Source organism: Lagopus leucura, unplaced genomic scaffold (assembly GCF_019238085.1).
Source record: "Lagopus leucura isolate 7727_CA_CO unplaced genomic scaffold, USGS_WTPT01 Super-Scaffold_73, whole genome shotgun sequence".
Lineage (NCBI taxonomy): Eukaryota > Metazoa > Chordata > Aves > Galliformes > Phasianidae > Lagopus > Lagopus leucura.
Genome location: NW_024962252.1, coordinates 40322147 through 40338977, shown reverse-complemented (window position 1 = coordinate 40338977; position 16831 = coordinate 40322147). Strand labels below are relative to the sequence as shown.

The following is a 16831-nucleotide window of genomic DNA, read 5'->3' as shown; positions in this document are numbered from 1 at the left end:
GAGAAAAAAAGGACTCGTCCTCTCCACTGTGCAGCTCAGCTGACACACTCTAGAGGACAAACCTGGTGAACCTGAAAATTGAGTTGGTTTGTTTCTCAGAAATCAGTGTTGTTTGGCTTTCATCCAGGTTCTATTTCACTGTTGGTTTTTTGTTTTAATTTTTTTTTTTTTTTTGAATGTTTAATGATGATTTTTAATTGGACACAAATATAAAAAATTGCTATTTTTCTTTATATTCTTTAATTTTAACATTTTATATTAAGCTAAGACTATTCCCGGATAGTAGAATATTTTTAAAAGGTAATTAAAGTGAAGTAATGCAATATCTGCTTCCTTCTATTTAAACTTCCTTCACAGAAACTGAGTAATGTAGTATCTTAGGGTTGAACACAACAGTCTCACAACTCTGTCTTCTTGACCAAACTACTGGCAGTTGCAAAACTTCCTTATAACCTGTCCAGCTTTAGAGGCTGCAAAGATGGGAGAAGCAGGTGGTCCATTTGCACGTATCCACTGCTGTATCCACACAGATATCTCTGGCTTCTCTTGCACATATTCGATTGTGGAGACTTTGAATATATATGGCACTGCTGCCAGAAACTTACTAGCTGTGAATTTACAAGAAGTCCTCTGCATGATTAATGCTGAATTTGGCAAGGGCATTTTCCAAAACTCAATTGTTCTGGTCCTTCTCAAAAGGAAGCTGAAGACCAAGTGTAAAAAAAACATCTCGGCACAGTAGCAGGTCACTCTGGGACATACAGTGACACTAACAGAGTATCTCTGTCTCCCACCAGATCCTCTGAAGTCTCTTATAAGTCACCTGTGTCTCTCATCTTATCTTTGGGTTTGGTAAGTCATGCTTTCTGCCTTTTCACAGTTTATTAAAGGCTGCTTCGCTGCTTCTTAGACATGACGATACTTCAGTTATTCCCCTGAATCTAATGACTGATTGAAGTCTTATGACTGACATTGAGGTATCACCTCCTCCCGTGCTTTCTCCCAAGAAATTCTCCTATGCAGACAACTGAGAAGACTGTGAAAGTCCAATGATGCTACAATAATGTCATTAAATTACAAACAACATTTTGTATTATACACTTACTTCTATTGGTTCTTAACTGTCAGTGAAAAAGAGTGTTTACAAGCACTTATGATTGATTCTTCAATACCAGAGTAGGATGACTTATTTCAGTAAAACATTAAAGTACTCCTCACCACTAGCAATACTTATGAGATGTAGGTCTTAAAAACAAGCAATAACAATAAAAGACCCCTCCCTGTGAAAATACACTGCAATACACTATGACCCAAACTCAATGTAGTTGAATGTAAAGCACGCTTCATATAAAGGTGTTTTTATAAATAACAAGAAATTGGGAACCAATTATATGTGATGTTTATTTTGTCAACTTCCACTTTCCAGAGAAAACAAGTAAGGTTTTTTTTTCTAGGTAAAATCCTCTTCTACATAAATTCATAGCTTTTAAAGTATTGGCCAGAGGAAAGTTTATTTCGTGCTTCTAATAAAAAATACTAATACATTTCAAACTTTGATTTATTGACATTTTATTTTCATTATATGCTTAAAATAGTACTTAGTGTTAACTCCTTAAGTAGTATATTTTATACTAGAGGCACATGGCTGAAGATTTCTTGTGACTTCCTCAACAAAATGACTACCTCCAATCCCAAACTTTAACAGCATAAGGTATCATTTGTCAGAAGGTTTAGAAGGTATGTGCAAAGTCATGGAAAATCAAACACCTGGGTAGTTGTAATTAGGCTTGAGGGAGCATTACTTGGGTGGAAAGAAGTAGGTACGTGTATATTTGCAGGTGGATAACTCAGGGTCAGGTTCTAACTATGTTTATGCTGCTATAAATCAAGGGGAATACCTTCAGAATAAATTAAATTTTTACAAGTCAGCACAAAGCAGAATAAACTGGTATCCTAACCTGCCCGTAAATGCATTTCATTAGATACATTAAAGAAAATGTAGACAGCTGTTTACTGTATACCGTGAACTACCAGTGAGATTACCACAGAGAAAGAAAGACAAGGTTCTGTATTATAAAAAAGAAGCTGCTGAATGGTGATTTAATGGATGATTAGCTTTTGCATTTGTGGTTAATATCTCTGTTGCAAATGGATGCTCTATCTATAAAGAGTAAGTGGAAAAAAAAAAGGCAAAATATAATAATCCAGACTTTTTGATCTTGTTGATCGTTTATTTTTGTTTGTTGCTTTCTTTTGTTTTTCTCTGTCTTCTATAAAGACCACTGTAGCAACAGGGCCTTTTTTTCTGTACTCTTTGGATCAGACTCTTAAAGTAACATCACTACCATATTACATGATATCTCTTCACCCAGCAATCAGCTGGAAAGTACCAAGACAAGCCCAAACTTATACAAAAATATTTGCCAATTGTTTCAGATTAAGAATAATAATTTTTGAATACAACTGAACAGATTTATGTCCAGCACTTCCTTTTATATTCATATTTCTTTTTCCTTCCCTCTCGCTCCCCTGCACTCTCACATTTTATGTGACAACATAGCTTTGGAGTTCTAATAAGTTCTAATAAGGTAACCTGAGTCAGTGAAGCAAATACGAGCAACTTATGAGGTGTGACTAACTTTGGAGCTCAGCCTTTTTTCCCTTACTGCTGTTTATAGATGACATAGGAACACTTGCTGGCACTGCAGCTGGCATAATGGACTTAAAGCTGGGAGTGAGCAGGTGAAGCAGAAGCATGGCATTATTTAGCTTAGTGCTGATTCCATTTGTGATCAGCTCTGATGTTGCTTCTGCTTGCCAGAATACAGATGACTTTGTGGGCGCCAGTTCTCCAGGAGACATTATTATAGGAGGTTTGTTTGCAGTTCACAGTGAAATGCTGCATCCAGAAGAGCATCCTATCAAGCCAGTAATTCAGAACTGTGCTGGGTGAGTAACACGGCAAATTTCACTTATAACAACTAAGAGATCACTGAAATCAGGCAAATCAAACAGTGTTGTGATCAACAAAATCTGTTTCTCTTGCATTTCTCAGTTTTTTAGAAGACTTTGGACATCACATAAATTGCTTATAATATAACAAAGAATGACAAGGAATCACAGAGTTTTCATAGAAAATGCTATGGCTGACCAAGGAAGGAAATGGTTATTTGATCCTATTTCAATCTTCATACAGAATCAAATAGCCCTAGAAGTTTGTGTTGAGGAACTATTTAATTGCCATGTTAATACTGTTTTGTTGCTCTGTGACTGAAGGACTCTGCCTTGCAGTTCATTATTTGTAGTGAAGTTGCACCTAAATGCTTTGAACACAGACAGTCTGCCCAATTTTGTCTAAACACATATAGAAGTATGCCTCTCACACCCACGCTGGTAGTCTATTGTACTACTGACTACGTTGCAATTGTTATAATCAGTGTAGATACTGTATTTTGTACAACTGTGGCACTATGTGATGGGATATACAGAACAGACACCATGTCATGTACGCATTCACGTTTATACTGCACATCAAAATATTTATTTTGTTGACTCCATATCCTACTTTTTGTAAATTCAGGAATGTGATATAATATAAATCCATACATGCATTTTCTTTCATTTTAATATAGGTACAATTCCATAAGTTTTATTTTAATGTAGGGAATCCGTATGGGTTTATTTCAAAATGATGTCAAAGTTGGTTGTTTTGTCCGTATTTTATTATTTTTCTTCAGCCATATATTGTATCCACTCCATTTGAAATTTACTTTGGCTTGCAAGGTATGTAAACTTTAGAGACCCTTGCTTAAGAGGAGAGTTGGTTGCATTGCAGGCAGCCTGTATGTTCTGAATAAGAAACTATCATATCCATAGAAGATAAGGAGAAAAGCTGTATTAACTTTGTTAGGTTTAGAGAGGATGTTAGGAGCATTTGTGCAACCACAGGAAGACATTAATTTCTGAAGTATTTTCTTCTAGTCCTTTATTTTGTTTCATTCTTTTGGTGAAAACAAATATATTGAAACAAACAAACAAAAAAAAAGCAAAAATTGCTGGGCTGAATGGGGCAAATTAGAACTGACTCTAACAGACACTTTCTGAAGATTTCCCTTGCAAATTTTAATGTATCACAATAATTGTAACTTGAGTGCCTGTTTTTCAGAAAAGTATTTTTATTCAGATATTACTGAAGTATTATGTTAATTATGATTATTCTACCATTTAAGTGAGAAAGAAAATAATACAATTTTCTTTTTTTTTTTTTAACAGCATGAATCTGAATCAATGGAGGGTCAGGTTGGGTGTTATTGAAAGGTTCTTCACCAGAGGGTGGTCAGGCACTGGAACAGGCTCCCCAGGGCAGTGGTTAGAGCCCCAAGATGTTAGAGTTCAAGAAGTGTTTGGACAGCACTCCCAGACATAGGATTTGAAATTTGAGTGGTCCTCCGTGGAGCTGGGAGATGGATTTAATGATGCTTGTGGGTCTCTTCCAACTTGAGATACTCTATAAATCTGATTCTATAAAACACGAGCAAATCACACCAAGAATTTCCTTTCAGTAGCTGGCAAAGCTAAAGGATGTGAACAGAATTTGCTTCAGTCTTATTCCAGAAATATCTTTTTTCTAAAATGAAACTTCTGTGTTTTCTGACAGCTTTGAAATTCAAATTTTTCTTCAGACTCTTGCAATGATACATGCTATTGAAATGATCAACAATTCAACATTATTATCTGGAGTTACTCTGGGCTATGAAATCTATGATACCTGTGCAGAAGTTACAAAAGCCATGGCATCTGCTCTGAGGTTCCTGTCCAAATCCAATACTTCTAAGGATATTGTAGAGTTCAAGTGTAACTATTCAGACTATGTACCAAGAATTAAGGCAGTCACCGGAGCCAGCTACTCTGAGGTGTCAATGGCAGTTTCAAGGCTATTGGCTTTGCAACTAATCCCACAGGTAGGTTTGAGGGAATTATTTCATTTGAGACAGAGGATCAAATTTACCATGGCTAGATGTGGATCTGATTGGAAGGACTGCAAGTCACAGTTGTTCCAAAAAAACAGTTTTGGTCCTGCTGCTCTTCAAGCAGCTATAGAGGAGAAGGAATATGACTACTCCTTCCCCAAACATCCTTCTCTATTTCCAGCTACTCCAGTACTATTTCTAGTTCTTACAGTCCCATGCTTGCACTTAGGCTGGTGCTTCCATTATTACTTTCACTGTTACAAGAAAAAAAAGTTTTGGTCAAAACCGAAATCATCTTGTGCTGCACACTGATTTTGGTTATTTGACATATATTACCTTTCAGCAAAGTAGCATAAACATGCAAAAAAAAAATTAAAATATGAGCTAAATGTAACTTTTAATTGAATCTTTTCCCTTTCATTGGGAGGAAATAACTACGGCCTCCAGCTCCACAATAGGAGCTATATTTGATATATAAATTAAAAGCCACACTTAAAATTACTCAAAAGGCAAATTATAAAACAAATTTACTTTGTGACATAGAGATGGAAAAGGTGACCTAGTAGATTTTTCTCATCTATAGTATCTGCAATCTGCTGACATTAAGATTTGATATCTTCTCCAGATAGGGGGCTCTCATTTTGGGAAGCTTAGATTTGTTAAGAACTGTCAAGCAAGATAAATATTACAGTAGGAAAAACAACAAATTAGACAAAGGTTAAAAAGTAAATACATTTAAATTACATCTTTTTCAGTTATGTTTTTTCTTGCTATTCACAATAGAAAGGCTAAAATTTCTACATAAGAAAAAATATTATATTGTTCTTTAATATTAGATATGCTTTTTTTTTCCTCCGATAGGATTTTCTAACAGACCTTATGACCCCTTTAAAGCACAGTAATTAAATTTTTGAGAGAAAATAAATAAGTGGGTTGACTATGCTAACATAATGTAAAAAAAAAAAAAAAAAAAAATTGCAAAATGTAGGCATACTAGAAATTTTAATAACAGCTCCAACTACATTTGTTGTTAACACTACATACTAGTGTGTTAAGTATTGTACAGGTTAAATAAAAATCCAACATAACTTTCAGATCCATTTACAATGTTTTAATCTCTGCTTTTAGTAAAGCAATTAGGTGCACAAAGATGAAAATGAGGGAAAGGGTGCTGAGCACAGGCCCATGTTCCAACAGCACGATTAGGAATCCTGCCCTGCTTGACTGCCCTGTGTTTGCCCCCAGTCACAGCAGGGATGGAAAAGCAATAGTGGAAATTTTGGGGCTCTCAGAATCCTTTGGAGGAGACCACTTCCATAACTGAACAGTTGTCTCTTCCTAGGTCAGTCCTGCATCATCAGCTGAAATCCTCAGTGACAAAATCCGTTTTCCTTCTTTCTTGAGGACTATCCCCAGTGATTTCCATCAGACAAGAGCAATGGCCCACCTGATCTGTGAATCTGGGTGGAACTGGATTGGAGTAATAGCCACCGATGATGACAACGGGCGCTTTGCTCTGGAGAGCTTTGGGGTCCAGGCCATGGCAAACAGTGTTTGCATAGCTTTCAAAGAAATGCTGCCTGCCTATCTCTCTGATAACACCTTTCATACAAAAGTTGATTGTGCAATCGAGAAGATTGTCAAGGAAACCAGAGTAAATGTCATTGTAGTCTTTATGAGACAATTCCACGTGCTCAAACTATTTAAGAAGGCAATTGAGAGAAATGTAAAAAAGATTTGGATTGCAAGTGATAACTGGTCAACTGCAGTGAAAATCAGTACAATGCCCAACATCAGAAAGCTGGGAACTGTTGTGGGATTTGGATTTAAAAACAAGGATGTATCCACATTCCAAGAATTTCTGAGAAATATTCATGAAAGGCCCACTGAAAACAACAAGTTTTTACTTGAGTATATTATGCTTTTGTCAGTCTGTGCACACCTGGACAACTACGATTTTCAAATGTGTATTTCAAGCCAATCCCAGTACGACCTGATGCAAATTGTTGAGAACAAACATCAGATCTGGAGAGACGATTTTTTGAGTGCCAACATTGAACCAGGATTTATCCATAGTACTATACTTGCAGTGTATGCCATTGCCCATGCCATAAAAGGGCAATGCAAAGACAGAAACTGCAAGGACCCCTCTGCTTTTGCCCCCTGGGAGGTACGGTGTTTATTCTTTGAGGTCCTGTTCTCTCTATATAACTTCCATCTCAATTTTTCTCCTGCATTCCTGGATTTACATGTTTAGTTCTTTTACTAAATGAGTTCTTATTCCTGTTTCTGCCTTTCCTTAAAACTGCATGGGACAAGTGAAACCACAGCTCATCTCCCAGAGCAGCAGTTGCTAATTAGTTATGAGAACTGGAATCTAGCTTTCTTCCCTTGCTTTGGCCCACACAGGAGCAAAAACTGCTGATGCTAAGCCATGGCTCTATTCTGCTGTAGATTGAGATGTACTACTGCAGTTTATATACTGAGATAACTGGCTGATCCATGGAAATAAGTAGGAGGAATTACTTTCAGAGCAAACTATGTATGTGCAGCCCAGGATAGTTCTCTTCACTTAGTATGGCCTAGGCAAGCCAAAATGTTGGATACCCATGCATATGGATACCTAGCACTTCCCCCATCATCTTCAAAGAAGGCATCAGCTTGGATGAAGACTCCAGTCTCTAAGCTGCTTCCTGGAACATCTTACTAGCTACTTGAACAGGATAGAACATAAATGTGCAATCAATCTGGTTGACATAGGTGTTCTGCCACTAAATACTAGTCCTGTTTCTGCAGACCGCTTTAATACTCAGCAGTGTGCTCTAGAGAGGTAGAGATGTTACAGAAGAGAACAGCTCCCCACAGAGTTTCAAATGCCCCCTCTATCTCTAACTGCTTTCTCCATTTTGTCTGAGCTCAGGTAAATTCCTCTATAATGTAATTTTTCTTGGAAATGAAAATGTAGCAGACCATTCTTGTGTCTGATCATGAGTTACAGGGAAATGACTGGTGGAAAAATGTGACACAATCTTGAAGATGAGTGAGGTACTTGTTATCAGACTTTACAAGGTGGGAAAAGAACAGGAAAAATCAGACAAGTAAACCTGACCTGACCTTTTACCTGAGAACCTGCTCAGGAGTATTCACTTTTACACACTTTTACTCAGAGGATTAAACAAAAGTTCATTTAAAAGTCAAACACCCACTGAAGCTCTCTGACTTGCTCTGACCTCTCATCCTGGGTCAGGGCAGGTCAAACCAAGATAGGGAATTTGAAAAAAACAGCAGCCACAGGAACAAATTCTTACATGAATTTGTAAAAACAGATGGGACAAATTCAGGATAGTTCTATGGGATATGCAACTTTATGGGGCTGCGTTTACATCACTGCTGAATTAAATCCCAAACCACCCAAATTTAGTGTCCTGTTTAGAAGCTAAGAACTCTTGGAGAAACTCCCAGTGCTGTTTCCATTACACATTTCTTCTAAATTAACTTTAGCCCCTCCAGAAATGGGTATATTTAAAGACAAGGATACAACAAATCCATATCACTCTCCTCAACATACAGAAAAATATCAAAGTCATTTCTATTATATATTTGCAAAAATAAATATAAATTAAATAATGATGTTTACTAATTGCTAGATCCTTCTGTTTGAAGCTGAAGATGTCTTCCAAAAGTTTTTGTTATTGTTATTTGTATTTTGTATTTTAGAGAAATTGGAAGAGTAAAGAAGAGGAAGTTTAAACAACTAACCTGAGAACACTGAACCAAAAATTCCCTGTTCAGTCCCACAAGACTGTGCAATGTCCAAATCAAATGAAATGTCACTTAGATGCATGTTCTCTTTCACCATGTATTTGCAGACAGGCAGTGAGAATATATAAATTGTGAAGAAGTGATGTTGTATATGAAAAAAACTTACAAATGCCAGATTTTTTTACACATATATCTATACCAGAACCTTTTAAGTAATAGCATATTTTTTAAATGCTATAACTGTCACACAGGAATCCATGTAAGAGTGCTTTTCAAGGGAGATTCAAATTCATCCATTCACTGAATCCTCGGTTTGTTTTTTGTTGTTAATTAACTCCTATTGCCAAAAGTTGTTAGGCTTGCAAAGTAATAAAACCTTTGCTTCAGTTTGCAGCCACGGTAGCTAATGAAAATCTGCTTGCAGTCTCCTCATGAATTGGGATTGTGTTCTGTATGCTTCAACCTGTCCTTTTCTAGATTCACAACGAACCTTTTAAATGTTTTTTTTTTTTTTTCATGTGGGAGCAAGAAATTTCACCCTACTGAACTGAATGGGTTGAAATATTAAGCTAGATAGTTGTCTTATAGAAATGTGCTTGCCATAAAATTTCCTATGAGGCATCAAATATAACCTTGTAATCTATTGCCATTGTGCCATATATCAATTTATCTGAGTAAAATGGCATTTAATATTCATACCATAACTCAGAACCTCACCTTGCAATACACAATATCAGAGCCTCGGCTGAAAATGTTAAATGAGGTATTTCCAGCACTGGGGGAGGTTACACTGGAAGGAGATATTGCCCAGATCCACTTTGTTGACAGTATGGTAACAACAGGAGCGTCAATCACAGCCATTCTTTACAGTAAGGAAAGTTCTAAAAGGCCTTTCTTTTTCCTGCAAGTAAAGCATTTTCTGTCCCGAAATTTCCAAGGCTGGAAATGTAAGTACTAATACACAGGTATCTGCATACATTGCATAAAGTTGAAAAATGATTATCTGTGCTATATAGATTTTTAAGGTCAACAAGGATTCTCAAAATAATGTAAATCTGTGTAGGATGTAGGATTAACAGTTATACAGCTCGCTTTTAAGATGATACCACTTGTAGAAAGCAACATCTCTTTTTTAAATTTGATATTACCATACTAGTGTTAAACTATTCAGTGTATCACACTGAAATGACACTGATGTATGCCACTGTTTCCTATATTTATGTTCAGCTCCTTGAAGAACTTAAAAAAGTTACAATCATTGATGATGATAAAGAAATCAAGTTTGACTCCAAAGGCGATATGAGCTCTGGTTATGATGTACTTCTTTGGAAAGAAGTTGATGGCCACATGGAAATCACCACTATGGCAGAATATGACCCAGAAAACGGTTACTTCATCTTTGAGGATGAGGAGAAAAAAAAAGAATTTCTGGATTTAAAGGTAACTTTTATTTTGTTGACCAAACATCTGAAATTTATTTCATATGTGTCCTTCTTCCTCTGGTGTTTGCAACTGAAGTGTGTGTAAAAAATCACTCATTTGCTGTCATATTCTCTGTGATTCTGTGATATTCTCATTTCAGAATGATGCATCCTCTCTAGGTAAGATTCAACTACCTTTATGCATTCTGAGATGCACATGAGCCTGTAAGCAGTCTCAGTGATTTGAAATTATTTCTCCATAATTCCCCTAAGAGGTTTCCTATAATGTGTAAATCAAATGTGTCCAAAGGATACTATTCCAGAATGCGAAATTGAGTTTTAGAACAGAAAATGACTACTTATATATGTCTCCTGCCTTGCCACAAGGCAACCATTTATTTTTCACAAATGGATGCATATCTACTGTTTTACAGTTGGGGAAAAATAAGCCTTGTTGATTATTTACTCCTGTTAGAGTTGGGTCAGTACAAACACGTGAGTATGAGATAGGTGGCACCATCTGGAACCCCAGCACCAGTGCAGAGAGAAGGAGTGGTTGACCCCAGTCAGTTCCAGCTGGATAATGTCACCTGTGCATGGTGAAGGCTTTGGGGATTTCTGCAGCTCTGCCTCAGTGTGGCTCTGTGCTAGCACACCAGAAGAAATGCTGTTTACAAGGTGGGATGAATGTAGTTTCTGTGTAGCCTTAGTTGAAAGAAGATGCTAAGGACAGAAGATCTCTTTTCTTGTCCATCTTCACGGTGCTGCTCAGAATGGCAACTTGTAAGCCCTAACCTGCAGGGAGAAGAAACAGCAGCATCCCTCAGGACTGTCCCTCCATTTACAAAGCTTATCTTGGAAGAAGGCCCTGAATCCAGCTCTTGAGAGAGGGCCCCGACCACACACACCTTGAGTAGTGCCTGATGACCCAGGGGTGAGCTGCTGTGTGGGTGGCATGGGAGAAACACGTCCCATAGAGCCAGAGAATCTGCTCTGCACTCAGAGCTGTTGAGCAGGATGTCAGGACTGCATTTGTGGTGTGGTCCATCTGAAACCCCTCCCAAATGCTTCTGTTCTTTCTTTGGATCTGGATCCCAGTGGTCTAACTTCCAGTTTCAAAGCTGAATGAGACACTTGGATGTGGATTTTAAAGCTACATACAGTCGCACTGATTTAGGGCCAAAAAATAAAATGGTCATGTAAATAGGGCCCCATCCTGTCCCTTCTTGAGTGCATGGAGAAAATGTAAGAAATACAGAGTCCTCTTCACATTCTTTAATATCATTTTCAGATTGCCTTAAAATATGTTAGATATTAGAAGAGTTCAAATCATAGTAGAATTGAAGGCTTATTTTAACAGTTCGTAGTAATCAGTAATGCCTGAACTTTTTCTTTTTTTTTTTTTCCAATTTGTTCTCTGCACACTGCAGAAGGTTCCATCAACATGCTCCCAGCACTGCAGACCAGGACAGATGAAAAAGGTTACAGAAAGTCCACACACATGCTGTTACGAGTGCGTTTATTGCCCAGAAAACCATTACAGCAATCGAACAGGTAAAGAATTGTGATCCAAATAAAGGTTTATTTAGAGGTCAATACAATTGTTTTGTTCATGAATAATGCACCTTAGCAACCGGGGGTAAACTTTGGAATGAGGTTAAAACATTTGTTAATGCTCAGCTTTACAGATAAAAAAAGAGAAGAACAGTATGCAGCATATAAGATGAGGTTTCCATGCTTTTTAGAATATGAAACTTTAAAAAATTAGACTTTGTAGCTGAATATTGTTATCTGTGTTTGGATGAAAAGTATGGCTGATGTTTCAGTGAGACACATCTCATGACAATAGAGCCTTGCTTCTGTGTCTTTCTGCAACACAGAAAGTCCAATGCAAGTACAAGGGCTATTTATTTGCTTGCTGGCATACTTTTTATCTTAAGTAGGAGAACTATGATGTTTTATATGAGAGTGTAGTAGTATTACTATCAAATCTGATGCTTATTCTAGTTCATTTTCAGTTTGAGTAAGGTTTATAAAAGGAAGAAATTAAATACGGAGAAGAGAGATAGAATTAAGAAAATTGGGGTACAATGTACTTCTAAAGTCTTGATAGTTAGAAAACAAAGAAATTGCATGCGATCTCTTTTATTATTAAAAAGCTGTGACATTTCTCCATAGCAGATAACAGGAATTTCACAGGAAAAGTAACCTTTGAAAGTGGAATCTACATCACTGTGCGTTCTTGCTGTTGCATTTCAAAAGATTTCTGAACAAAGAAAGATTTTTTTCTTGTTGAACTAGGTAAATGAACAAGCTGCAGTTCCACTCTCTGTAGGGCAATTTGTTCAAATTCAGGCCACCATCGTGCTGCCAGTAAAGGTTTGCCAAGCTCTATCCCTGTGGTGTGTCCATGGCAAGGGGTACTCCAGGTAGCTGCATACCTGGCCCACGCCTCACTTTTTGCCCCATATCCCTTCTCACCTTCTTGTATCACAAGGCTTTACCATTCACTTGGTAGTTTATTTACTTTGGGTTCCTGAGTTACCTTCATTTTTTCTGTTTTCAGATATGGATTATTGCTACCGGTGCCACAACAAAACCTACTGGGCACCCGTGAACAGCACTACATGCTACAGAAAAACAATCCACTTCCTCGACTGGTCAGACTGGTTTGCTATTTTCCTGCTCCTCCTCTCCGCCTTCGGGGTTGTGCTCATTTTTTCCATCAGTGCAATATTCACTAAAAACTTGAGCACACCAGTTGTAAAGGCATCTGGAGGTTTAACTGTCTGCTATATTATCCTCCTCAGCCACTTCTTCATTTTTTTAAGCACTGTGTTCTTCATAGGTGAACCCACAGAGTTCAAATGTAGAACTCGCCAAGCCCTCTTCGGCATAAGTTTTGCACTCTGCATTTCATGTATTTTAATAAAATCACTAAAAATTTTACTAGCCTTTAGTTTCGATCCCAAGCTGCAGAATTTCTTGAAATGTGCCTATAAACCTATAACCATTGTATTCATCTGCACTGGGATTCAGGTTATCATTTGCACCTTTTGGCTAATATTTAGGACGCCTTTTGTAAAGCAAAATTTCTCTATTCCGAGAGCCATCATTCTGGAGTGCAACGAGGGCTCTGTTGTGGCTTTTGGGATTATGCTGGGTTACATAGCTGCTCTAGCCTTCATCTGCTTCATATGTGCCTTTAAAGGCAGGAAGTTACCAGAGAACTACAACGAAGCTAAGTTCATAACATTTGGCATGCTAATTTACTTTATAGCATGGATTGTATTTATCCCTGTCTATGTAACTACGTTTGGCAAATACCTACCAGCGGTGGAGATCATTGTTATATTAATATCCAATTATGGGATTCTCTGTTGCACTTTCTTTCCTAAGTGCTATATCATAATTTACAAGCAAGAAACAAATACAAAGTCTGCCTTCCTCAAGATGATTTACACGTACTCTTCCAAGAGTGTGGGCAGCATTGCTGTCAGCCAGATTTCCTTGGACTCGAAGTCTTCCAGCTCCCGAATCACTGCGTCAGACTCATGTAATGCTGAGAAAAGCTCTGTGAATGGAAACTGCCATATTCAAGTGCCTGGGCAGGCACCAGTAAAAGAGAAAGTTGCTTCTAAAAGTGCAGCAAGGACTCTGTCCAGGAAAAGGCTGTCCAGCATATGACTGGGCATTGCTGAAGTACTAGAAGAAGAAAAGCCATTCTCCTTCAGATCTCTCTCTTTTTGGTACACCCAAGGAAAGCACACCGTGCAAACCATACTCTGATGGTTATTCATTGCTAGGTTTGAAAGGCTTTCCTTGGAACCCCAGCTATTGTGGGGACCTCCAGCATCTCTCCCCTGTCTCCCTCCCCATCCCCAACCCATTCATACAAACCACCAGAGCCAGGACCTCAATGCTCTCAGCCAAACACAAGTGTCAGCAAGGCCTTACTTCTCACAGACAAGCAGGCAGGAATGCATGGACTCACACAGTTTTTCTAATGTCTTTTCTACCCAATTTCTTAAGGAGCTCTTCTTCTCACCTGGATCTGTTTCACAGGTCAAACAGAGCCCCCTCCTACTCTTTGTTTGCCAGGATAAACAAGCCCAGTCCTATTGTCTCCACTTTTAAGATAGGCTTTCTATTCTCCTGAACATCCAAAAGCAACTTTTTCAGCCAGATTGAGTGAATCCTTTGTTGGTTTTAAATTCCGTGCCCAAAATTGTGTGCCTTATTCCATATGGGTGCTGCAGCAACATCTAAAGTTCCTTGTATTTACTATAGAGACAATGAATTGAAGAAAGGGCTGTGTAAAAATAGAAGGATTTACCCGGACTGCTGCAGTTGTTTGTAGGCTCACTTACTTTTTTTCTGTACTCAGAAATACACTGATTTGCCTGCCTCACACACTTTCTCTAACTCATGTGGAGAGATGACCCATTACACTTGTCCCCAGATATCCTCTTTTTTGAAGGAACGAAATTTCCTTCCTTCCACAATATGCAACATCAAGGCTTACAAGCATAAATTGATTCCCTTCATTAGCATAAATAATGTAATAATCAGAATCAGCATGAATGCACCCTGTGAATTTTAGCTTAATTGACACTCGTTCAGAAAGTCTAACTTTTACAAGAACATGGCATTACACCACTCCAGTGCATTAAAATCACACCAGAATGAGCTGCTCTGGAAGTCTCTGCTCTGCAACTCCATGAATATGGCTACACAGCATCTTCTGTGCAAGAGGCACTCTCCAGGAGGGAGGACTGTCAGCTGGGACAGCCACACTGCATCTCCTAGTCAAGGATGGCCAAGTCTTGTGCTGGGCAGGGCACAGCTTTCCTGTGGAGCTGTCTCACAGCTGGGATGGAGGAGAACATCTTCAGACACTGAGCAGCAGAAGGCTTTTGAAGAACATTTCTATGTGTTCATGAGGCCCCTGGCATGGACCAGAGAAACCCCGCTTTGCAACATTAACTGCAAAAAGATGCTTACCTCTTCAGTTTGATCCATGCTTCTGTTTAGATGTGGAATGATGGTATATTGTTGCCGGCCAAAATATAGCTTGGCAGACTTGTTGTTGCATGTTGTGTTATTGTTATATGCAATAGATCTATTTTTCAGCATTTCTATTTATATGCCGCAACCGACATCTGCATGATTTTCCTACTCAGATTTGTTTAAAATGTCTACAGATAAAATTTCAGCAACGGACACAATTTCTGAAATCACTATGATGCAGACTTACATAAGTTATGCAAATCTGGGAAGACAGTTTTTAAGTAGTATGAATGGCAAGGGTGTAATTTATATATAGATTTGAGCAATTATGTACTTTCTGCAGCCGACTGGAAAATGCTGCAGGTTTATGCACGTACATTTGTACAATAACTGCTGTTTGTGCTTCAGTGGTTGTGAGTACTGTTCGGAACAACAAACCTACGTGCAGTGAGGTTTGGCTGCTCCTACAGTTTGGCTGCCAATGTAGCAAAAAGAAGAACACAAAGCTTTCATCACATGATGAGTTCCAAAAAGCTAATTTGGCTAATAGTTTGTACATGTATTTACTGTTTTCAAAAGCAGTGAGCATATCATTTATTGAACACTGGGGTGATTAAAGTCATGTCCTTGTTAAAAACTGAATTGGCTTGCTTCATTTCCTCATCTGCAGGCTGGTTTGGCCGCGAGAAGCAGTAGCAGAACCCCCTTTCGCTGCTCCCACCCGCCAGAAGCCGGGGCGCCGAGTGCGGTCAGGCGGTCCCCCCTACGGGACAGGGAGGGAAGTGCCTCCAGAGGGCGGTGGCAGCAGTATGAGCGTCCCGCAGCGCCTATCCGTAATGAAAGGGATCGCATAAGGCAGAAATTCAGGGGAAGAGCAAGAAAAAGCGAATACATCCCATCCTCCTAGGAACCTCTCAACTGCATGCACACCTCTGGTCCACTTCTCCAGAGCCATCAAGCCCCCTTTGTCCATGACTTCCATGAGCTCTCTGTCTCTCCAGCAGCTCACAACTTCTGTGCAGAGCATAATCAGCCAGACCCGGGAGAGGTGATGCAATAGGTTTTTGGCAGAAAATGCTCATAAAATTAAGTAAAACAAAATGAAATAGACAAAAAGATTCCAATTTCCTTAAACATCTGAGTAGATGTGAGTGTAGGGACAAAGGGGATGATTCTTCTTTCCAGACCAGGGCATGCTCTGCCTTCTTCCTTTGGAAAGATCCCACCACAAATTGCCACATTGCTAGTGTGTGTGTGTGTCCATCTTCAAGGTTTTTTTTTATCTCTGAAAGTGTCAGAGAGGACACATGCCCCCCAAACATTGATGTTCAGGGAAGTCAAGAAAACAGAAATGATACTTGTTAGAGTGTGAAGCTGCACTATTCGCTCTTTGGGGTTGTATGTCATTCATTGCAATAATGCTGAATAATGGACACTGAAGCTCTTGGTCACTTCTTTTGGTGCTTTTTCATCTCCCCAGAGACATCATGTAAAAGGGCAGAGCTGTTCTGTGCACGTGCAGAGGTGCATGTTCTTTCTCCCTACAACTGTTAAGGGACACGAGAAAGCCAGTGCCTGGCTTTTGCACAGGTCTAAGATAAACTTGGTTTGTTTAAAGAAGTCCCATTTGCAGGAAATTTTATTCCAGTATAGAATGTGGGAAGTTGG

The 16831-nt window shown here is 38.6% G+C and overlaps 1 protein-coding gene across 1 annotated transcript; it reads left to right on the top strand.

The window, feature by feature from the left end:
* Positions 1 to 2755: 2755 nt before the first annotated feature.
* GPRC6A (G protein-coupled receptor class C group 6 member A) lies at positions 2756 to 13840 on the top strand. The gene is made up of 6 exons (XM_042893894.1): positions 2756 to 2949; positions 4658 to 4961; positions 6313 to 7140; positions 9960 to 10172; positions 11584 to 11707; positions 12720 to 13840. Exons 1-6 carry the CDS (start codon positions 2756 to 2758, stop codon positions 13838 to 13840), a joined length of 2784 nt encoding a protein of 927 aa, XP_042749828.1.
* Positions 13841 to 16831: the final 2991 nt, after the last annotated feature.

What these genes read in the sequence shown, in the direction of transcription:
- GPRC6A (XM_042893894.1), top strand. Translation starts at nt 2,756, where the DNA reads ATGGCATTATTTAGCTTAGTGCTGATTCCATTTGTGATCAGCTCTGAT. An exon ending in CTTTGCAACTAATCCCACAG is followed by an intron (nt 4,962 to 6,312) that starts GTAGGTTTGAGG and finishes GTCTCTTCCTAG; the next exon opens with GTCAGTCCTGCATCATCAGC. An exon ending in CTGCTTTTGCCCCCTGGGAG is followed by an intron (nt 7,141 to 9,959) that starts GTACGGTGTTTA and finishes ATTTATGTTCAG; the next exon opens with CTCCTTGAAGAACTTAAAAA.